Source organism: Pseudophryne corroboree, chromosome 1, assembly GCF_028390025.1.
Source record: "Pseudophryne corroboree isolate aPseCor3 chromosome 1, aPseCor3.hap2, whole genome shotgun sequence".
Taxonomy (NCBI): domain Eukaryota; kingdom Metazoa; phylum Chordata; class Amphibia; order Anura; family Myobatrachidae; genus Pseudophryne; species Pseudophryne corroboree.
This window is the reverse complement of record NC_086444.1, coordinates 486,775,191-486,798,742: the sequence shown is the minus strand read 5'-3', so window position 1 is coordinate 486,798,742 and position 23,552 is coordinate 486,775,191. Positions and strand designations below refer to the sequence as shown.

At 46.0% G+C, this 23,552-nt stretch overlaps 1 protein-coding gene across 2 annotated transcripts in view; it reads right to left on the bottom strand.

The window, feature by feature from the left end:
• Positions 1-23,552, bottom strand: part of LOC134895092 (uncharacterized) — a 253,869-nt gene that overhangs the window by 7,848 nt on the left and 222,469 nt on the right. For both annotated transcript variants that reach the window (XM_063913810.1, XM_063913811.1), the window contains 4 exons: positions 12,696-12,773; positions 11,397-11,586; positions 9,479-9,606; positions 7,224-7,340 (listed from right to left, as the gene is read on the bottom strand). In XM_063913810.1, the coding sequence (XP_063769880.1) occupies positions 7,224-7,340; positions 9,479-9,606; positions 11,397-11,586; positions 12,696-12,773 (513 nt within the window). The remainder of the gene's footprint in view (positions 1-7,223; positions 7,341-9,478; positions 9,607-11,396; positions 11,587-12,695; positions 12,774-23,552) is intronic.

Genomic DNA, 23,552 nt, shown 5'->3' with positions numbered 1-23,552 from the left:
CTCTTGAGTTCACAAGCCGCAACCATGGCAGTATCGGCTGGGCAGGCATTGTGGAGTCGCCAGTGGAACGCGGATGCAGATTCCAAAAGAAATATGGAGGCTCTCCCATACAAAGGTGAGGCCTTATTTGGCGATGGACTGGATGCGTTAGTCTCGACGGCTACCGCAGGTAAGTCAACATTTTTGCTTTCTGCGCCTGCACCGGCACAAAAAGATATCACCCGCACATGCAGTCCTTTCGGCCCAATAAATACAAAAAAGCGAGAGGTTCCCCCTTCTTTGCGGGTAGGGGAAGGGGAAAGGGAAAGAAGTCCACAGCAGCTTCAGGTTCCCAGGAGCAGAAGGCTACCCCTACTTCTGCCAAATCTTCAGCATGACGCTGGGGCTCCTTTGCGGGAGGCCGCTCGGGTAGGGGCACGTCTCAAACTGTTCAGCCAAGGTTGGATTCTGTCTGGCCTGGATCCCTGGGTGTTGCAAATAGTGTCCCAGGAATACAAGCTGGAGTTTCAAGACGTTCCCCCATGCTGATTTTTCAAATCGACCTTGCCAGCTTCTCTTCCAGAAAGGGAAGCAGTAACAGCGGCAATCCAAAAATGATGTCAGGATCAGGTCATAGTCCTGGTACCTTGTCACAACAAGGGGAGGGGTTTTATTCAAGCCTTTTTGTAGTTCCGAAGCCGGACGGCTCGGTCAGACCAATCCGAAACCTGAAAAATATGAATCTCAACTTGAAACGATTCAAGTTCAAAATTGAATCACTGAGGGCAGTGATTTCCAGTCTGGAGGAGGGGGACTACATGGTGTCTGTAGACATAAAAGATGCTTACATGCATGTTCCCATTTATCCTCCTCACCAGGCTTATCTGAGATTCACGGTTCAGGATTGCCATTACCAATTCCAGACGTTACCTTTCGGTCTCTCCACGGTGCCAAGGGTATTCACCAAGGTGATGGCGGAGATGATGGTTCTCCTGCGTCAAAAAGGAGTCAATATAATTCCTTATCTAGACGATCTCCTGATAAAGGCGAGATCCAGGGAGCAGTTGTTACAAAACATCACACTTTCCCTGTCAATACTTCAACAACACGGTTGGATCATAAATTATCCAAAGTCACAGTTGGAACCGACAACAAGATTGTCTTTTCTCGGGATGATTCTGGACACAGAAGTTCAGAGAGTATTTCTTCTGGTGGAAAAGGCTCTGGAAATCCAGAAAATGGTAAAACAGATATTGAAACCATCGAGTGTGTCGATCCATCAGTGCATTCGGTTGTTGGGGAAGATGGTGGCGGCCTACGAGGCCATACAGTTTGGCAGGTTCCATGCCAGGGTATTCCAGTGGGACCTGTTGGACAAGTGGTCAGGATCCCACCTACACATGCACTGGAAGATAATCCTGTCGTCAAAAGCCAGGATTTCACTCCTGTGGTGGCTACACAGTTCTCACCTACTAGAGGGACGCAGGTTCGGGATTCAGGACTGGCTCCTGGTAACCACGGATGCAAGTCTCCGAGGCTGGGGAGCTGTCACTCAGGGAGAAAGCTTCCAGGGAAAATGGTCAAGTCAGGAAGCCTGCCTTCACATAAACGTGCTGGAATTGAGAGCCATTTACAACGGCCTTCAACAAGCAGTACATCTTCTTCAAGATCATCCCGTGCAGATCCAATCTGACAATGTAACAGCAGTCGCGTACATAAACAGGAAGGGCAGAACGAAAAGCAGAGCGGCAATGGCAGAGGTGACGAAGATCCTCCTCTGGGCAGAAAGATATGTAAAGGCTCTGTCGGCAATTTTCATTCTGGGAGTAGACAACTGGGAAGCAGACTTCCTCAGCAGACACGATCTCCATCCAGGAGAGTGGGGCCTACACCAAGAAGTCTTCACAGAGGTGACAAGTCTTTGGGGAGTTCCTCAAGTAGACATGATGGCATCTCGTCTCAACAAGAAGCTTCAGAAATATTGTTCCAGGTCGAGAGACCCTCGAGCAATAGCAGTGGATGTACTGGTGGCCCAGTGGGTGTTCCGGTTGGTGTATGTCTTCCCTCCACTTCCGCTGATCCCAAAAGTGCTCAGGATCATAAGAAAAACAAGAGTTTGAACAATCTTCATTGTCCCAGACTGGCCAAGGAGGGCTTGGTACCCAGATATTCAGGAGTTGCTCATAGAAGATCCTCGGCCTCTTCCTCTTCACGAGGACCTGCTGCAGCAGGGGCCGTGCATGTATCAAGACTTACCGCGGCTACGTTTGACGGCATGGCTGTTGAGCGCCGGATCCTAGCCCAAAAGGGTGTTCCCAAGGAAGTCATCCCCACCCTTATTCAGGCCAGGAAAGGAGTAACGTCGAAACATTACCACCGTATTTGGAGAAAATATGTGTCTTGGTGTGAATCCAAGAAGGCTCCTACGGAAGAGTTTGAGTTGGGACGTTTTCTCCATTTTCGGCAGGCTGGTGTGGAGGCGGGCCCACGATTGGCATCAATCAAGGTACAGATTTCGGCCTTTAGAGTGTTCTTCCAAAAACAATTGGCCTCTCTTCCAGAGGTTCAGACCTTCGTGAAAGGGGTTCTGCACATCCAGCCTCCATTTGTGCCTCCAGTGGCACCATGAGACCTTAACGTGGTGTTGCAGTTCCTTCAATCAGATTGGTTTGAGCCTCTACAAGAGATAGAGTTGAAGTTTCTCACTTGGAAAGTGGTGATGCTTTTGGCATTAGCATCTGCGCGGCGGGTGTCTGAATTGGGGGCCTTGTCTCACAAGAGCCCTTACCTGATCTTCCATGAAGATAGGGCAGAGTTGAGGACTCGTCAACATTTTCTTCCAAAGGTGGTTTCATCTTTCCACATAAACCAACCTATTGTGGTGCCAGTAGTTACTGACACGTCCACTGAGTCAAAGTCTCTAGATGTGGTTAGGGCTTTGCAGATTTATGTCGCTAGAACAGCTCGAATACAGAAAACAGAGTCTTTGTATGTCCTGTATGCTCCCAACAAGATTGGGTGTCCTGCTTCCAAGCAGACTATTGCGCGTTGGATCAGAAATACGATTCAGCACGCTCATACTGCGGCTGGATTGCCGTTACCGACGACGCTGAAGGCCCATTCCACTAGGAAGGTGGGCTCAGCCTGGGCGGCTGCCCGGGGGGTCTTGGCATTGCAACTTTGCCGAGCAGCTACTTGGTCAGGGTCAAACACATTTGCTAAATTCTACAAGTTTGACACCTTGGCCGATGAAGACCTCAAGTTCGGTCAATCGGTGTTGCAGGGTCATCCGCACTCTCCCGCCCATACTGGAGCTTTGGTATAAACCCCATGGTCATGAAGTGGACCCCAGCATCCTCTAGGACGTATGAGAAAACAGGATTTTGATACCTACCGGTAAATCCTTTTCTCCTAGTCCGTAGAGGATGCTGGGCGCCCGTCCCAGTGCGTACTTTACCTGCAGTTTTGTTATTAGAGTTACATATGTTGTGTTATATTAGTTTCAGCATGTTGCTGTATTTGGTTCATGCCTGTTGGTGTGTGTTCTGTTGAATGCCATGTTGTGCGGCATGGTTGAGGTGTGAGCTGGTATGTATCTCACCACTAGTTTAAAGTAAATCCTTTCCTCGAAAAGTCCCATCTCCCTGGCCACAGTTCCTACAACTGAGGTCTGGAGGAGGGGCATAGAGGGAGGAGCCAGTTCACACCCATTGAAAAGTCTTAAGAGTGCCCATGGCTCCTGCGGAACCTTCTATACCCCATGGTCATGAAGTGGACCCCAGCATCCTCTACGGACTAGGAGAAAAGGATTTACCGGTAGGTATCAAAATCCTGTTTTTGTGACAATTTATTAAATTTTGCTTAAAATGTTATTGCTTTAGAACCACTTTGCTAAACTGATAAGTGTAGGTGCATAAATGTATTAATATGAAGGATGTATGCACAATGTTTATACTGTCTGACCAGAATTTGTTTCAGCTGAACAAACCTACCCAGCTGAGCTTCCAGGTTAATAAAAATGTTATTATTTTTTCAGTGCAATGATCCTTCATCACCTAGGGCTGTGGAAAAGATTCCTGTGCACCGGTAATGAAAGGCGGAGTGGCCTGATTGCAGAAGTGTGGCCACTCCCGCTTTACAAAAAAATAAGTGTAGGAAATACTTTTTATGCAATGTGAAGTGGCGCCAACCTACAGTAGGGGGCGCCATGTGCTCCTCAGCCAGGGATAGATCCAGGAAGCAATCGCTTACCCCCCTACCAGCCAGCGGAGACTGCTGCACTCAGTGGCAGCAGTCTCCCTGGACCTACTGCAACCCACTCCAGCCCTAATGGGCTGGAGAGAGGCTTCTAGTCTAATTTTTTTATTTGTATAAAAGAAATGCATCTGCTGAACAGATTATGGTTTAAAGCATATTTATTATTGGTGTAGGAATGATACATGTTATGTGGCACAAGGGACTATATTGAGTTAAGTCAGTTTCCCAAACTCCAACATTACAGTCCAGAGTGTATCCATGCTTGGTTCCATCAGATTGACTGAGGTACTAATTAAGTCACCTGTGCTCAAGCATAAATATCCTTAAAACCTGCAAGAGTTTGGGAAGCTCTGATTAAGTATACAGACAAATTGGGGTGTTGAGTATGGAGGAGGGAGAAAGTGGTTTCCGAGTGTTGTGATCCATACATTCCCCTAATAACTGGCATCCTGATGGCACAGCGTGAAGAAACAGCCCCAATATTAACTTTTGGCAACACACGAAAATGCAGTAAAGTGGGCATGATATATACAATATAGGAACAAAATGATGCATGAATCAAAGAGCACTTGTTGCCATAGTAGCCCTTCTCTCCCAACTGAGAAAACTAATATACTGTAATTCAAAAATGGAAATTGAAAATGTTCTGAAAAGCTCTTACAGTCCTTTCCTTATGTCTCTATTTTAATTAGTGGGCTCTTGTGATGAAGAGATTAATACCCTCATTATACTGTCCTGTTCTCATGGAATCCAGTGACGCACATCTTATCTCTGTGGGGGAACATGTCTAATACACTAATTATTGTAGGAACTAAACATATTTACATCATGAATTTAAAAAAAAAAATGGCAAAGTAAATAAAATGTTTATATCTATTACTGCAACAGCAAAATGATATCTGTGTATCATAACGTAAAAGCAGAAGATTCTCTATAGAAACGAAAGGTTTTCTTACAGGTGCTCAGGAGCAGTAGCCACACTGATACAAACTGTAAGTGGTCATTTAGATATCTTTTTACATTTTTTATATTAATATAACTTTGTATTAAATTCAGTTCTAAAAAATTTATTTATACAGTTTAAAAATTAAGATTGTAGTATCTGGTGTGCACATCTTGTAATATGCTGCACTATGTATCAATACAAACATTTTACATTTTTTTCTTCATTAAAGAAAAAGCTAGATGATACAAAATTGGTACACAACTTAATGCCTATTACTATACTATAAACAAATCCACCATCCCTAAGTAATGACAGCTAATAGGTAGAAGTTTTTCCCATTCAGTAATAGCACTAATGTTACCAGGGACAGGAAAAAGTGTCATATGAAAGCCATGGTGAGGGGGGATGTAATGGAGTTTGATTTTTATTGGGAGTTTGCACTCACCAAAACTCGGTGCGAGTTCAGTGTGAGAATCTTCTGAATCTCGTAGCATCGATGCCATATTGGTTTTCTGCTGAGAAAACCAGTAAAAAACTTGCAAATCACAAAGCGAGTTTCATTACTTGTAGCCTTTTGCTTTTAGGGGGTAATTCTGAGTTGATCGCAGCAGCAAGTTTGTTAGCAATTGGGCAAAACCATGTGCAATGCAGGTGGGGCAGATATAACATTTGCAGAGAGAGTTAGATTTGGGTGGGTTATTTTGTTTCTGTGCAGGGTAAATACTGGCTGCTTTATTTTTGCACTGCAATTTAGATTTCAGTTTGAATACACCCCACCCAAATCTAACTCTCTCTGCACATGTTATATCTGCCTCCCCTGCAGTGCACATGGTTTTGCCCAACTGCTAACCAAATTCCTGCTGCGATCAACTTGGAATTACCCCCATAGTTCTTTCTACTTATTCTATTATTATAAAAAAAAATTAAATGTTGTACTTATTTTACACAGTTTAATCAGTAAATTTTATTCATTTTAGAACACTGATTTATCTGTACTATGTTTCATCTTCAAAAAATATCCATCTCTCAATACTGTATGTTTCAGTTCACTTTAGGGTTTTCATTCTTGTATTACAGCTATTATACACCTATGTCTGTTTTTACAATCTGCAACCTACCTTTTTTTTTTTTTTTCAAATGAAACCTCTTATTTGTTATTTAACCATAAATTACCCCAATTTTATACAATTCTTTGCACCTTTATTTTTCCTCTTTAACATTTTCTCTCTTTACACCATTCTACTCAGTGCCCCTTTCTAAAAAATAATGTGCCCCACAAATAAAATAATATATATATCATCATCCCATGGCCCAGCCCCACCGGAAAAATATAAATCTCAGGCCAGGCACTGTCTGTGTCTGTATGACTGTCTCACTGGGCACAGGCAGGGTGGCACTGGAAGGCCAGGCAGCAGCAGGAGCACAGTGAGTGTGATGATGAATAAGCATCTGCAAGCCTCTCTCTGGCCGCAGCCTGGGCAGGCGCTGCTAGTTTGAGTGACAGTGGCACTGACACACTATCACCTCGTTGTGTCACTTACCATCAATGTCCGCCATGCGGCTCTGGGGTCCTCTACTGCTTAAGCAGGCTGGAGGGTGGGTATGGCGGAAGGGGCCGGCGGGTATGGGGCTGCGCTGGAAAAAAACAATTGTGTGCATGCACCGCTTAATCCCGCATTTGGAGGCTCCTATACCGAGATTCAAATCCCAACATTTTTTGCCCAAAATCATGGGATCTCACCTATCTCATTACCGGGATTGGCCTCATTAGTTAAAGCCGCTGATTACAGCTGTTTAGTATATCTAAAGTAGTCTCTGGATGTGGAGCATGTGCAGTGCCAGACCTGCAAAAAATATGCTCTGCAGATGGATTTATACTCAACTCTGAATCTGCTCCATCTGTCTGCACAGTTATAAGTAGTAGAGCTAAAGAAATAACACACTATAAAATACAATAACTACTAGTTAGCCTATGGACAAATAATAATAATTACATTTAACTTACTATAAGTATGAATACTAAGGCAACAGTTAAACTCACCCCCTTTTTCCTACTCCAGTAGAACTAAGATCCAGATAATTAATTTCTTGGCAGCTTCTTGCTAGTGCCTGAATTCCTATATCTGATACCTTTTTACACCCACTTAAATCAAGATATCTAGAAAGGAAGATATTACAGATATTACACAAACATTATGCTATCCTTACAGTGTAAAATGTGTCTTGAAGCGACTAGTAGAATTTTGCCACTGTCCACAAAAACACATTGTAGATAGAATTAAGGGGGGGATTCAATTAGCGGCAATGTGTGATCATGATGTTCGTCTGTGCACATTAATGCTCAGGGTCGGAATGACCCACAGGGGAACAGGGGAAACCACCGGTGGGCCCCACTGCCTGTGGGCCCTCCTCCTCCTCTGGGAATCAGGTTCCAGACTTTATCCAGGTGCACTTGAGTTATGCATTATACATATGTTACATTGTACTTCACAAGAATATGGTTTATTATATATTTATCAAGGGGCACAGAACATGTACTCTGTAATCGTTAGTCAAACCTCTGTATTGCCTGGCCACACCCTCACTGGAGCCTGGCCACACCCTTAAGCATTGGCCCCTACAACAGCATTCCCCCAGTGGGCCCGACACTGTTAATGCTTACTGCAATATACCAACAATGTAGATTTTCCTGTGCTCCTCTATGCGGTATGATGAAAAACCTGCAATATGACAGCTGTGAGGTGTCTGAGAATTGTCTGAAATGCCAGCACTACATGGTCAACACCATTCATTGAATTGCCTCCTAAATGTTTGCAGTTTAAAGTTGACCTAGCCCCATGCTCTCTCATATGACCTTGGACTTACCAGTAGGGCATATTTTGTGGATCTCTTATGATGAGACGGGTAGGTGAAAGCATGCAATTACAGATTTTACAAATTGGCTGAACTTGTACTTAATTTATGATTCTGAAAGGGGGTCAACAAAATATACAACAAAACCTCAAGTGTCTCCTGACATACAAAGGGCGGGATTCAAATCTTTTCACCCCTTTCCACACTTGTTCTGTTTCTGCCCTCAGGGACGTTGTATTAATATTTCAGCTCGCTACCCCCGGAGTAGCGAGGCACCCAACCCTTTACACAGTAAACCTGATTCCTATGGGCGCAATATGCGCGATAACGGAGATCATTTTAGAAAGGAAATTGGATTGATATATCATTTGAATCTCACCCAAAGAGTGAAACGACTGGGCCAGAATCTTGCGTGATGAAGCAGGCATACAGTATGTAGGAGAGTTTTATCCATAAACATAACGGCATGTATTGGAAGGTAAAGAGTGGTTCTTGGTTCACACTCACAAAATAATGGTTCTTGGTTCACACTCCACAATCTCTTTTCTTCTCTGTTCATTGTAAGCCACTGTGTACTATGGGGGTAATTCTGAGTTGATCACAGCAGCACGTTTGTTAGCAATTGGGCAAAACCATGTGCACTGCAGGGGGGGCAGATATAACATTTGCAGAGAGAGTTAGATTTGGTTGGGTTATTTTGTTTCTGTGCAGGGTAAATACTGGCTGCCTTATTTTTACACTGCAATTTAGATTTCAGTTTGAATACACCCCAACTAAATCTAACTCTCTCTGCACATGTTATATCTTCCCCTCCTGCAGTGCACATGGTTTTGCCCAACTGCTAACAAATTTGCTGCTGCGATCAACTCAGAATTAGGCCCTATGTTAGGCGTCAGTGGCAGCTCCAGAGGTGGGGCTGCAGCGCAGTCCACAATTTAAATAGGTGAGGCACACTAACTGCCACCCCAAACACTGCCAAACAAAGCTGTCTGGAAAGCAGTTGGTGTGACTCCCCTATTTGAATAGGCATGTGTTTATATATGTGAAAGTAATGTTTATATTCTAAGCCAGCTATTGACAAATGTCTGTCAAAGTAATATAACGTATAAGAATGTATCAAATAAGTAATTTTAAATTAAATGGGGAAATAACTACTAACTTGTAGTATGTACAAGGCAATATATATGTATTTTAACTATATTGCCTTCCTTAATATTCTTACTTTTACGTCCATTACCTTTGTATACATTACTTAGAGAGAGTTACAGTTTTATGCCATTCAGTCACCCAAAAGGTAGAAATGGATGGCCTGTATAACATGAGCAGAAGTCAGGTCAAAAACTGAATTTTCAGTTAAATAACATAAAAAATGGAATCCATACACATCTGATTGGCAAGTACACAAAAACCTGAAAGTAAATCAATCTTTACTATTGTACTTACTTGATTGTCCTCAGGTAAGTGCTGATTTCTACTAGACTGACATCTGTCACTTGTGAGCATGAACTGAGGGTCAGATTCTCTAGCTTTGAACATTGTTTTACAATATGATGAACACTGCGATCTCTTACCTACAGTACAGAAATAAAAGAAATAGAAGTAAATGAAGCTAATCATTTTTTTTTTTTTTTAGCAGTAGTACAACTTAAGAACCACAGGCCCATCCCTTGTCCAAAACTGGACCAAGGACCCCCTTTTTATTCCACCCATGGGGCTGATTCAGAGGTGGACGCAGTTGCAGCTGGGATTGCGTCTTTTGCTTCAGCCATCACTGCATATTTATGGTAACGCCGTAGCTGAGGGTCTTTCCTCTGTGATGCCCACTGGCATCGGTGCTAATCCATCACTGTGCATATTTAGACGCATTATGGGTCGCACCATCAAAGACTGCACCAACCCAATGGAGGAGTAGATTCTCCTATGAACATGGCAACCTTTGTCAGTGCAACTGAGCCTTTAGACCACATCTGGTTAGCCACCCCTATTACCACTTAGAAATGCCTTCCGAAATTGGTTCTCTCTGTGTGCAATTTGATCTGCATCTTTAAGCGATAACCATCAGGATGCATGCACTGTGCAACTCGGACAAGAGTAGACTGAGTTAACAGACAGCTGTTCATCCGGTACTGGTGTTTATCACGACATCGGCATCCCAAGCTGCAGAATGCCGACTGGGGGGCAAGCGCAAAGAAGCCCCTTGCGGGCTCGGTGGCGAGCTACTCTCACCACAGGTTCTAGTCTCCCTCTATGGGTGTCGTGGACACCCATAGAGGGGGAATCACCTACCTCACTGGTATACCAGCGGTGGTATGGTGCCCCTGTCGTGATCCCGGCATCGGTATTGTGACACCCGGGATCTCGACAGGCGGTATGCTAACCGCATACTGTTCATTCATGTAGGCATTCATATATTGTAACCATAGGCGTGCGCAGCACATTTTATTAGGGGGTGCACCATCGGAGGGGTGTGTCTAGCACCACCTTTTGGGCATGTCTAGCACCATCTATTAACGGTCAACGCAATATAAAATATCCACCCTTGTACCAATCTTAATAAAGCAGATACATTGTCAGATGTTGTTGTGTGCACCAAACAAACACCCCTGAAGGCACTCACTGTAATTACACTGCTCCTCCTCAGCCTGGTCTGGCTCTTCCTCTCTTTCCCCTGCAAGCTGCAGCAGCTTACTTACAAGTCAGTCACTCACTGACACTGACAATCGCAGACTAGTTAATGCTGCCGGAAAAACGAGAGATGTGTCAATGCTGCTGCCGACCGCCTGTCAGTATTGAATTTGTCTTCCTAAGAGGAACACTGGCTGCATGCTGCTCCTCATCAGTGGCTGGCGTTGGCATAGCGTAGGAGAGAGGTGGGCGTGTGGCGGGTGTGATGGGTGGGCGTGCGAGCAGCATGACGTAATCACATCACATCACGCTGTTTTTGTATATGGAAGTGGAGGCAGGAGTTTGAAAGCCGGTGGCAGTGGCACCCTTGATTAACCCAGGCGTCCGGTCAGTAATACAGTCCTGACAGGGTGCAGCGCAGAGGGGACAGTAACCAGCCTGTTCAGCGATCGCTGCATCAGGCATGTGAGATCTGGGTGCCAGACATTAGGGGGTGCCTGTGCGCACCAGGCACCCCCCCTGCGCACACCTATGATTGTAACTTAGAAGCAATACTACAACATCTAAGAAGAATCTTTCAGGTGAGAATGGGGCACTGTTAGGGTGTATTATTTCAGTCCTCCCTATACCACTATGTTGGTTTTATATTATTCTTTGAGATGCTACTGCTAGAAACTCTGCAAGCTTGGATATGAACAGCCACTTTATACATATGGCCATGAAACTGAAAACTTACCACATTAAGGCCTGTCAAATTTAGTGTGGATATCTTCTGTAGATTGGATGCTATTTTTGCCAGACATACATCAGTAGCTTTTGGAATTCTGCCAATGTTCAGGTTCTCCAGATGTGTACACTCCGTAGCCACAGAAATTAAGCATTGTGTGCTGAGGGCATGACAGCCAAATATTTCTATTTTAGTCAGACTGTAAAACACACACATGTTTTATCAGGAGATGGGAGAGCTGCCTTCACATATCAAACACACAGGGAATACCCATGCTCAAAAGAAAGCAACGTTATAGAATTGTGGGTACCTTCATTTGTTTTACATTAAACGTTGTGTACCTAATATAATAAAAAAAAATCACTTTTCTATAAAGGAGAATATGCTTTAACTAAAAATGTAATACAGCCATACACAAAAAAAAGATTTGGTTTCACTAAGGTCTTCTTTTACTGATTAAGGGGCTGATTGAGAGGTGGACGCTATTGTCACCACTGTATCTTTGTACGCAGCAAATGCTGCAGGAGTTGTAAACAGACGCCTCTTGCCTGAAGATGCAGCAATGGATCGACTGCGGGAACATCGGACATCTGAGTAGCCCTCAGATAACTCAGGATGTCCAGGAAAATCAAACTCCAAGGACGCAGCCACTGGCTTCAGCACGCCCAGAAAATGAGGCCAACGCGCCACCATTTTCCAGAACGCTGCCTGTTGCTGCCTCTTCCCTGTCACCAAATGGTTGCAGCATGCTGCGGCTTTTGAGGCACTGTGATCCACATTGCAGAAACAGATCTGCACATATGCAGTGCAGCTCCTGGCCATGTGCAGATCTGCAAACATCACAGATTTATGTAAATATCAAATTTATGTAAATAGGTGTTTTTGGTGAACATTTGAATGGGCCCAGACCTGTAGTGTATACCGACTCAGAGGGGCCATTTTCTACACGTAAGGTGCCATCAGTGCTTCATGACTTGTGCCCTGTGCACATACCTGCCATTACGGTAAGAAATTGTACACTGATTTCTGCTCACACGTTCATGGGCTACAAGCAGAAATGAGCGAGAGACAGTTCACACAGCAATTCCAGTGGCACTGCACGTGTAATTGAATCAGCCTCATAATATTCTAGATTATTTTTACTCTCACATACCAACATTGAATGATAAGAACAGACTATTGTTTTGTGCAATCAAACGTTTGTGTGTAAAATAAAAAGTATACATTAAAACAGTAATTCAGCTTTTTTCACACATCAAACAGACCTACACAACTGTCATATGTGAACCTTGTGTCCGTAATTCATACCTTTTACAATGCTTTTTCAAAAGGGCAGTGATGGCATCATCTGTAATCTTACAGCCATTCATCGATAGGCTTTGCAATCTACAAAGACAGATGAAAGATAACAGGATTTTAATACCTACCGGTAAATCCTTTTCTCCTAGTCCGTAGAGGATGCCGGGGTCCACTTCAGTACCATGGGGTATAGACGGTTCTGCAGGAGCCATGGGCACTTTAAGACTTTTTCAGAGTGTGAACTGGCTCCTCCCTCTATGCCCCTCCAGACCTCAGCATAGGAACTGTGCCCAGGGAGACGGACATTTTGAGAAAAGGATTTACTTTTAAGTTAATGGTGAGATTCATACCAGCTTACACTTCAACCATGCCGCACATATGGCATTCAACAAAAAACATATGCCAACGGGCATGAGCATCACAGCAACCAAGCTGAAAACATTTCTAACAAATTAACAACTGCAGGTAAAGTACGCACTGGGCTGGGCGCCCAGCATCCTCTACGGACTAGGAGATAAGGATTTACCGGTAGGTATTAAAATCCTGTTTTCTCATGTGTCCTAGGGGATGCTGGGGTCCACTTCAGTACCATGGGGTTATACCAAAGCTCCAGTACGGGCGGGAGAGTGTGGATGACCCTGCAACACCGATTGACCAAACTGTAGGTCCTCATCGGCCAAGGTGTCAAACTTGTAAAACTTAGCAAACGTGTTTGCCCCTGACCAAGTAGCTGCTCGGCAAAGCTGCAATGCCGAGACCCCCCGGGCAGCCGGCCAGGATGAGCCCACCTTCATCGTAGAATGGGCAGTTATCGAATTTGGTATTGGCAATCCTGCTGTAGAGTGAACGTGCTGAATCGTACCTCTGATCCAGCGCGCAATAGTCTGCTTAGAAGCAGGACACCCTATCTTGTTGGGAGCATACAGGACAAACAGAGCCTCTGTTTTCCGTATGCGAGCAGTTCTTGCGACATAGATCCTCAAAGCCCTGACCACATCCAGAGACTTTGAAGCAGCGAAGGTGTCAGTAGCCACTGGCACCACAATAGGTTGGTTTATATAGAAAGAAGAAACCACCTTTGGAAGAAATTGCTGACGAGTTCTTAACTCAGCCCTATCTTCATGGAAAACCAAATAAGGGCTCTTGTGAGACAAGGCCCCTAACTCAGATACCCATCTTGCGGATGCCAAGGCCAACAGCATGACCACTTTCCAAGTGAGAAACTTCAACTCTATCTCCTGTAGAGGTTCAAACCAATCCGATTGAAGGAACTGCAACACCACGTTAAGATCCCATGGTGCCACAGGAGGCACAAATGGAGGTTGGATGTGCAGAACCCCTTTCACGAATGTCTGGACTTCTGGAAGGGAGGCCAATTGTTTCTGAAAGAAAACGGACAAGGCCGAAATCTGGACCTTGATTGAACCCAATCATAGGCCCGCATCCACACCCGCCTGGAGAAAATGTCCTAACTGAAACTCTTCATTTGGAGCCTTCTTGGTTTCACACCAAGACACATATTTTCTCCAAATACGGTGGTAATGTTTAGACGTTACTCCTTTCCTGGCCTGAATAAGAGTGGGAATGACTTCTTTAGGAATACCCTTTCGGGCTAGGATCCGGCGCTCAACAGCCATGCCGTCAAATGTAGCTGCGGTAAGTCTTGATACACGCACGGCCCCTGCTGCAGCAGGTCCTCGCAAAGAGGAAGAGACCGAGGATCTTCTATGAGCAACTCCTGAAGATCTGGATACCAAGCCCTCCTTGGCCAGTCTAGGACAATGAGGATTGCTCGAACTTTTGTTCTGATGATCTTGAGAACTTTTGGTATTAGTGGAAGTGGAGGGAACAGATACACCGACCGAAACACCCACTGGGTCACCAGTGCGTCCACTGCTATTGCTTGCGGGTCTCTTGACCTGGAACAATATCTTTGAAGCTTCTTCTTGAGATGAGATGCCATCATGTCTACTTGAGGAACTCCCCAAAGACCTGTCACCTCTGCGAAGACTTCTTGGTGGAGGCCCCATTCTCCTGGATGAAGATCGTGTCTGCTGAGGAAGTCTGCTTCCCAGTTGTCCACTCCCGGAATGAAAATTGCCGACAGAGCTCTTGCATGTCTTTCTGACCAGAGGAGGATTTTTGACACCTCTGCCATTGCCGCTCTGCTTTTCGTTCCGCCCTGCCTGTTTATGTACGCGACTGCTGTTACATTGTCCGACTGGATCTGTATGGGTTGTTCTTGAAGAAGATGCACCGCTTGTAGAAGGCCGTTGTAAATGGCTCTCAACTCCAGAATGTTTATGTGAAGACAAGTTTCTTGACTTGACCATCTTCCTTGGAAACTCTCCCCTTGCGTGACTGCTCCCCAGCCTCAGAGACTTGCATCTGTGGTCACCAGGATCCAGTCTTGAATCCCGAACCTGCGTCCCTCTAGGAGGTGAGAACTGTGTAGCCACCACAGGAGCGAAATTCTGGCTTTTGATGACAGGATTATCCTCTGATGCATGTGTAGATGGGATCCGGACCACTTGTCCAATAGGTCCCACTGGAATACTCTGGCATGGAATCGGCCAAACTGTAAGGCTTCGTAGGCTGCTACCATCTTCCCCAACACCCGAATGCATTGGTGAATCGACACTCTTGTTGGTTTCAGAATTTGTTTGACCATTCTCTGGATTTCCAGAGCATTTTCTACTGGAAAAAATACCCTCTGTACTTCTGTGTCCAGTATCATCCCCAGAAAGGACAATCTTGTTGTCAGTTCCAATTGTGACTTTGGAAAATTTATGATCCAACCGTGATGTTGAAGAGTGCAGGGAGAGTGCAATGTTCTGCACTAACCTTTCTCTGGACCTCGCTTTTATCAGGAGATCGTCCAGGTAAGGAATTATATTGACTCCTTGCTGTCGAAGGAGGACCATCATCTCCGCCATCACCTTGGTGAACACCCTCGGTGCCGTGGAGTGTCTGAACGGCAACGTCTGAAATTGGTAATGACAATCCTGTACTGCGAATCTCAGATAAGCCTGATGCGGAGGATAAATGGGAACATGTAAGTAGGTATCCTTTATGTCCACTGAGACCATGAATTCCCCCTCCTCCAGACTGGAAATCACTGCCCTCAGAGATTCCATCTTGAACTTGAACCTTTGCAGGTAAAGATTCAGATTTTTCAGGTTTAGAATCGGTCTGACTGAGCCGTCCGGCTTCGGAACTACAAATAGGCTTGAATAAAACCCTTCTCCTTGTTGTAACAAGGGAACCAGGACGATGACTTGATCCTGACACAATTTTTGTATTGCTGCTGCTACCACTTCCCTGTCCGGGACAGAAGCTGGTAAGGTTGATTTGAAAAATCGGCATAGGGGAATGTCTTGAAACTCTAGCTTGTACCCTTGGGACACTATTTGTATGACCCACGGGTCCAGGCCAGATTGAACCCAGAAGTGACTGAAGAGTTTCAGACGTGCCTCCACCAGAGCGGACTCCCGCAAGGGAACCCCAGGGTCATGCTGAAGATTTGGCAGGAGCAGAGGTTGATTTCTGCTCCTGTGATCCCGGAGACACTGTGGGCTTTTTTAGTCTTCCCCTTCCTCTACCCGCAAAGAAAGGGGAACCTTTACCCTTTTTGTATTTATTGGGCCGAAAGGACTGCATCTGAGAGTGATGTGTCTTTTTCGCCGGCGCAGGAGCATAAGGCAAGAATGTCGACTTAACCGCAGTAGCCGCAGAAACTAAAGCATCCAGCCCATCTCCAAACAAGGCCTCACCTTTGTATGGGAGAGCCTCCATATTCCTTTTGGAATCTGCATCAGCATACCATTGGCGAATCCACAACGCCCTCCGTGCTGAAGTCGCCATGGTAGCGGCTCTTGATCCCAAAAGACCAATATCTTTCATGGCTTCCAGCATATACGCAGCATCATCTTTGATATGACCTAACGTTAGGAGTATCTCGTCTCTATCTATTGTGTCAATTTCTACTGACAAGTTTTCTGAGCACTTTTCAAAAGCACTACTCACCCACAAACAGTCAATGGTAGGCCTGAGTAGTGTCCCATTGGTCACATAAATAGATTTCAATGTAGTCTCTAACTTGCGGTCTGCCGGCTCTTTTAGTGAAGCCGTCCCATGCGCAGGGAGAATCACCTTTTTTGTTAACCGTGACAGGGCACTGTCTAAAACGGGGGGTGACTCCCACCTTTTCCTGTCCTCCGTAGGGAAGGGGTAAGCTACCTGAATTCTTTTGGGAATCTGAAATTTCTTTTCAGGGTTTGCCCAGACTCCCTCAAAGAGACCGTTCAGTTCATGAGATGGAGGAAAAGTTACATTAATTTTCTTTTCTTTATAAAAGTAAGCCTTCTCCTGTGGTAAGGGAGGGGGCTCAGTAACTTCTAAGACCTCCCTTATAGCAACAATCATGTATTGAATGTTTTTCGCTAAATTTTGGATCTATTCCCCTGGAATCACTAGTGTCGACATAGGAATCAGAGTCCGTGTCGGTATCAGTTTGTACTACTTGTGCAAATGACCTTTTTTGTGACCCAGAGAGGTCCCCTGTGGATGAAAAAGCAGAACTATTAAAAATCACATATTCCACGGATTTTCTCCAGGTTTCTGCATGAGACTCAGACTTATCCAATCTCTTACTGATATGATTCACACTATCACGTAATTCTTTCACCCTTTCAGGCTCGTGGTGTGCCGGCAGCGCCACCACATTACAACTCTGTGTCCCTAAAATGGCTCCCTCAGGGGAAGAGCTCTCTGCCTCAGACATGTCCCACACGTGCACAAACACAACACAGACATTCCAGGGCTTATAGGGGACAGACCCACAGTAAAATCTGTCAGAAGGACACAGAAAAGGACATGCCAGCTCACAACTCAGCGCCAATTACTAAAATCCCTGTGTCATTAAAATGTCCACAGAGACCTTTAGCGCTTTTATAATGCCAGTCTAATTGAGCACCAATTTACACTCTGCCCCCCTTTATGTGCACCCTGACACTTAATTCAGAAGTGGAGGAGGACCAGCGTTTCTTCCCCTGCAGCTTGCTTGGAGAAAATGGCGCTGAGCAGTGTGCTGGCTGACTGAGGAGGAAGCCCCGTCCCCTGTAATGGCGCGTTTCCCCTCAGAATTCATCACAATTTTTTTTATACTGGCAGGGGTGTAGGAGTGTGCCACGGCATCACATGCTACCTTTTGCCAATTTTAGAGTAGGTTTCATGCTGCCCAGGGCGCCCCCCCCACCGCACCCTGCACCCTGCTGTGCGCTGTGTTATGGATAGCATGCTCGCGCAGCGTTCCCGCCCGCTGCGCAGTACCTTGAGCAGTCACGATGACCGGAGGTCCCTCTTGCAGATCTCTAGTAATATTACTCACCAGTCTTCTGACTTCTGGCTCTGTTAGGGGGGTGACGGCGTGCTGTGGGAGTGAGCGCATAGCCGCAGCTAGTGTTCAGTACCCTTCAGGAGCTAATGGTGTCCTGTCAGCAAGAAGCAGAGCCATGAAACTATTCAGGAAGTTGGTTCCTACTTCTTCCCCCTAAGTCCTACGAAGCAGGGAGACTGTTGCCAGCAGTCTCCCTGAAAATAAAAAACTTAATATAAAGTGTTTTAGTACAACTCAGTAGAGCTCCACTAGAGTGCGACCAGTCTGCCTGGGCACATTTTCTAAACTGAGGTCTGGAGGAGGGGCATAGAGGGAGGAGCCAGTTCACACTCTGAAAAAGTCTTAAAGTGCCCATGGCTCCTGCAGAACCGTCTATACCCCATGGTACTGAAGTGGACCACAGCATCCTCTAGGACGTATGAGAAAAACTATTTTACATAATAATAATAATAATGTATTTAATATAGCGTGTGCTTTATTACGCGTATTACATATAATAAAATTATATAAATTGACACAGGGGAGAACATAAAGTACATGTCTATCTGGCAGATTATCAGGGGAATAATTGCATACAATACAATCTGTACAATCCCTATATGGGTGGTAGGTTATTAGTTAATGTGCTGCCACTGGTAGTGGTGAAACGTCTTATTTCATCTTAGGTTACTTGTGGATGTGTTGATTTCAGAGTTGCAGTCTTGTCCCTGAGGGCGCTTTCTATGTGGTGGGGAGTATTCTATGGCAACAGGTGTAAGGCAGGGTAATGTATAAAGCTGTAGTCAAGTTGTGCCTACACACATACAATTTATTTACCTGAGAGCATACGGTAAAAAATAAGAATTTACTTACCGATAATTCTATTTCTCGTAGTCCGTAGTGGATGCTGGGGACTCCGTCAGGACCATGGGGAATAGCGGCTCCGCAGGAGACAGGGCACAAAAATAAAGCTTTAGGATTAGGTGGTGTGTACTGGCTCCTCCCCCTATGACCCTCCTCCAAGCCTCAGTTAGGATACTGTGCCCGGACGAGCGTACACAATAAGGAAGGATATTGAACCCCGGGTAAGACTCATACCAGCCACACCAATCACACCGTATAACTTGTGATCTGAACCCAGTTAACAGTATGACAAACGTAGGAGCCTCTGAACAGACGGCTCACAACAAATAACAACCCGATTTTTTTTGTAACAATAACTATGTACAAGTATTGCAGACAATCCGCACTTGGGATGGGCGCCCAGCATCCACTACGGACTACGAGAAATAGAATTATCGGTAAGTAAATTCTTATTTTCTCTAACGTCCTAAGTGGATGCTGGGGACTCCGTCAGGACCATGGGGATTATACCAAAGCTCCCAAACGGGCGGGAGAGTGCGGATGACTCTGCAGCACCGAATGAGAGAACTCAAGGTCCTCCTCAGCCAGGGTATCAAATTTGTAGAATTTTGCAAACGTGTTTGCCCCTGACCAAGTAGCAGCTCGGCAGAGTTGTAATGCCGAGACTCCCCGGGCAGCCGCCCAGGATGAGCCCACTTTCCTTGTGGAATGGGCCTTGACAGATTTAGGTTGTGGCAAGCCTGCCACAGAATGTGCAAGTTGAATTGTGCTACAAATCCAACGAGCAATCGTCTGCTTAGAAGCAGGAGCACCCATCTTGTTGGGTGCATACAATATAAACAGTGAATCAGACTTTCTGACTCCCGCCGTTCTTGAAATATATATTTTCAATGCCCGGACCACGTCCAACAACTTGGAATCCTCCAACTCGTTAGTAGCCGCAGGCACCACAATAGGCTGGTTCAGGTGAAACGCTGACACCACCTTAGGCAGAAAATGAGGACGCGTCCGCAGTTCTGCCCTGTCAGTATGGAAAATCAGATATGGGCTCTTATATGATAAAGCCGACAATTCTGATACTCTCCTGGCTGAAGCCAGGGCCAGTAGCATGGTTACTTTCCATGTAAGATACTTCAACTCCACCGATTTGAGCGGCTCAAACCAATGGGATTTGAGAAAATCCAAGACTACATTAAGATCCCACGGTGCCACTGGGGGCACAACCGGGGGCTGTATATGTAGTACTCCTTTTACAAAAGTCTGGACTTCAGGAACTGAAGCCAATTCTTTCTGGAAGAAAATCGACAGGGCCGAAATTTGAACCTTAATGGACCCCAATTTGAGGCCCATAGACAATCCTGTTTGCAGGAAATGTAGGAATCGACCCCGTTGAAATTCCTCCGTGGGGGCCTTCCTGGCCTCACACCACGCAACATATTTTCTCCAAATGCGGTGATAATGTTGTGCAGTCACCTCCTTCCTGGCTTTTACCAGTGTAGGAATGACCTCTTCCGGAATGCCTTTTTCCCTTAGAATTCGGCGTTCAACCGCCATGCCGTCAAACGCAGCCGCGGTAAGTCTTGGAATAGACACGGTCCCTGCTGAAGCAGGTCCCGTCTTAGAGGTAGAGGCCACGGATCCTCCGTGAGCATCTCTTGAAGTTCCGGGTACCAAGTTCTTCTTGGCCAATCCGGAGCCACTAGTATCGTTCTTACTCCCTTTTGCCGTATAATTCTCAGTACTTTTGGTATGAGAGGCAGAGGAGGGAACACATACACTGACTGGAACACCCACGGTGTTACCAGAGCGTCCACAGCTATTGCCTGAGGATCTCTTGACCTGGCGCAATACCTGTCCAGTTTTTTGTTGAGGCGGGACGCCATCATATCCACCATTGGTTTTTCCCAACGGTTCACAATCATGTGGAAGACTTCTGGATGAAGTCCCCACTCTCCCGGGTGTAGATCGTGTCTGCTGAGGAAGTCTGCTTCCCAGTTGTCCACTCCCGGAATGAATACTGCTGACAGTGCTATCACATGATCTTCCGCCCAGCGAAGAATCCTTGCAGCTTCTGCCATTGCTGTCCTGCTTCTTGTGCCGCCCTGTCTGTTTACGTGGGCGACTGCCGTGATGTTGTCCGACTGGATCAACACCGGCTGACCCTGAAGCAGGGGTTTTGCCAGACTTAGAGCATTGTAAATCGCTCTTAGCTCCAGTATATTTATGTGAAGAGACATCTCCAGGCTTGACCATACTCCCTGGAAGTTTCTTCCCTGTGTGACCGCTCCCCAGCCTCTCAGACTGGCATCCGTGGTCACCAGGACCCAGTCCTGTATGCCGAATCTGCGGCCCTCTAACAGATGAGCACTCTGCAACCACCACAGAAGAGACACCCTTGTCCGTGGCGATAAGGTTATCCGCTGATGCATCTGCAGATGCGATCCGGACCATTTGTCCAGCAGATCCCACTGAAAAGTTCGTGCGTGGAATCTGCCGAATGGAATTGCTTCGTAAGAAGCCACCATCTTTCCCAGGACTCTTGTGCATTGATGCACAGACACTGTCCCTGGTTTTAGGAGGTTCCTGACAAGTTTGGATAACTCCCTGGCTTTCTCCTCCGGAAGAAACACCTTTTTCTGAACTGTGTCCAGAATCATTCCCAGGAACAGCAGACGTGTCGTCGGGGTCAACTGAGATTTTGGAAAATTCAGAATCCACCCGTGTTGTTGCAGCACTAGTTGGGTTAGTGCTACTCCGTCTTCCAGCTGTTCTCTGGACCTTGCCCTTATCAGGAGATCGTCCAAGTAAGGGATAATTAATACGCCTCTTCTTCGTAGAAGGATCATCATTTCGGCCATTACCTTGGTAAAGACCCGAGGTGCCGTGGACAATCCAAACGGCAGCGTCTGAAACTGATAATGACAGTTTTGCACCACGAACCTGAGGTACCCTTGATGTGAAGGGCAAATTGGGACATGCAGGTAAGCATCCTTTATGTCCAGGGACACCATAAAGTCCCCTTCTTCCAGATTCGCTATCACTGCTCTGAGTGACTCCATCTTGAACTTGAATTTTTGTATGTACAGGTTCAAAGATTTCAGATTTAGAATAGGTCTTACCGAGCCGTCCGGCTTCGGTACCACAAATAGCGTGGAGTAATACCCCTTTCCCTGTTGTAGGAGGGGTACCTTGACTATCACCTGCTGAGAAAACAGCTTGTGAATGGCTTCCAATACCGTCGCCCTGTCTGAGGGAGACGTTGGCAAAGCAGACTTTAGGAACCGGCGAGGGGGAGACTTCTCGAATTCCAACCTGTAACCCTGAGATACTACCTGCAGAATCCAGGGGTCCACCTGTGAGCAAGCCCACTGTGCGCTGAAATTCTTGAGTCGACCCCCCACCGCTCCTGAGTCCGCTTGTAAGGCCCCAGCGTCATGCTGAGGGCTTTGCAGAACCCTGGGAGGGCTTCTGTTCCTGGGCAGGGGCTGCTTGCTGCCCTCTCTTACCCCTTCCTCTGCCCCGAGGCAGATATGACTGTCCTTTTGTCCGCTTGTTCTTATAGGACCGAAAGGACTGCGGCTGAAAAGACGGTGTCTTTTTCTGTTGGGAGGGGGTCTGAGGTAAAAAAGTGGATTTTCCGGCAGTTGCCGTGGCCACCAGATCCGATAGACCGACGCCAAATAATTCCTCCCCTTTATACGGCAATACTTCCATATGTCGTTTGGAATCCGCATCACCTGACCACTGTCGCGTCCATAAACTCCTTCTGGCAGATATGGACATCGCATTTACTCTCGATGCCAGAGTGCAAATATCTCTCTGCGCATCTCGCATATAAAGGAAAGCATCCTTTAATTGCTCTATAGTCAATAAAATACTGTCCCTATCCAGGGTATCAATATTTTCAGTCAGGGAATCCAACCAGACGACCCCAGCACTGCACATCCAGGCTGAGGCGATGGCTGGTCGTAGTATAACACCAGTATGTGTGTATATACTTTTTAGGGTAGTTTCCAGTCTCCTATCCGCTGGATCCCTGAGGGCGGCCGTATCAGGAGACGGTAACGCCACTTGTTTTGATAAGCGTGTGAGCGCCTTATCCACCCTAGGGGGTGTTTCCCAGCGCGCCCTAACCTCTGGCGGGAAAGGGTATAATGCTAATAACTTTTTTGAAATTAGCATTTTTCTATCTGGGTTAACCCACGCTTCATCACATATATCATTTAATTCCTCTGATTCAGGAAAAACTACAGGTAGTTTTTTCACCCCCCACATAATACCCCTTTTTGTGGTACTTGCAGTATCAGAGATATGCAAAGCATCCTTCATTGCCGTGATCATATAACGTGTGGCCCTACTTGAAAATACGTTTGTTTCATCACCGTCGACACTAGATTCAGTGTCTGTGTCTGGGTCTGTGTCGACCGACTGAGGTAAAGGGCGCTTTACAGCCCCTGACGGTGTCTGAGACGCCTGGGCAGGTACTAACTGGTTTGCCGGCCGTCTCATGTCGTCAACTGATTTTTGTAATGTGCTGACATTATCACGTAATTCCATAAACAAAGCCATCCATTCCGGTGTCGACTCCCTGGGGGGTGACATCACCATTATCGGCAATTGCTCTG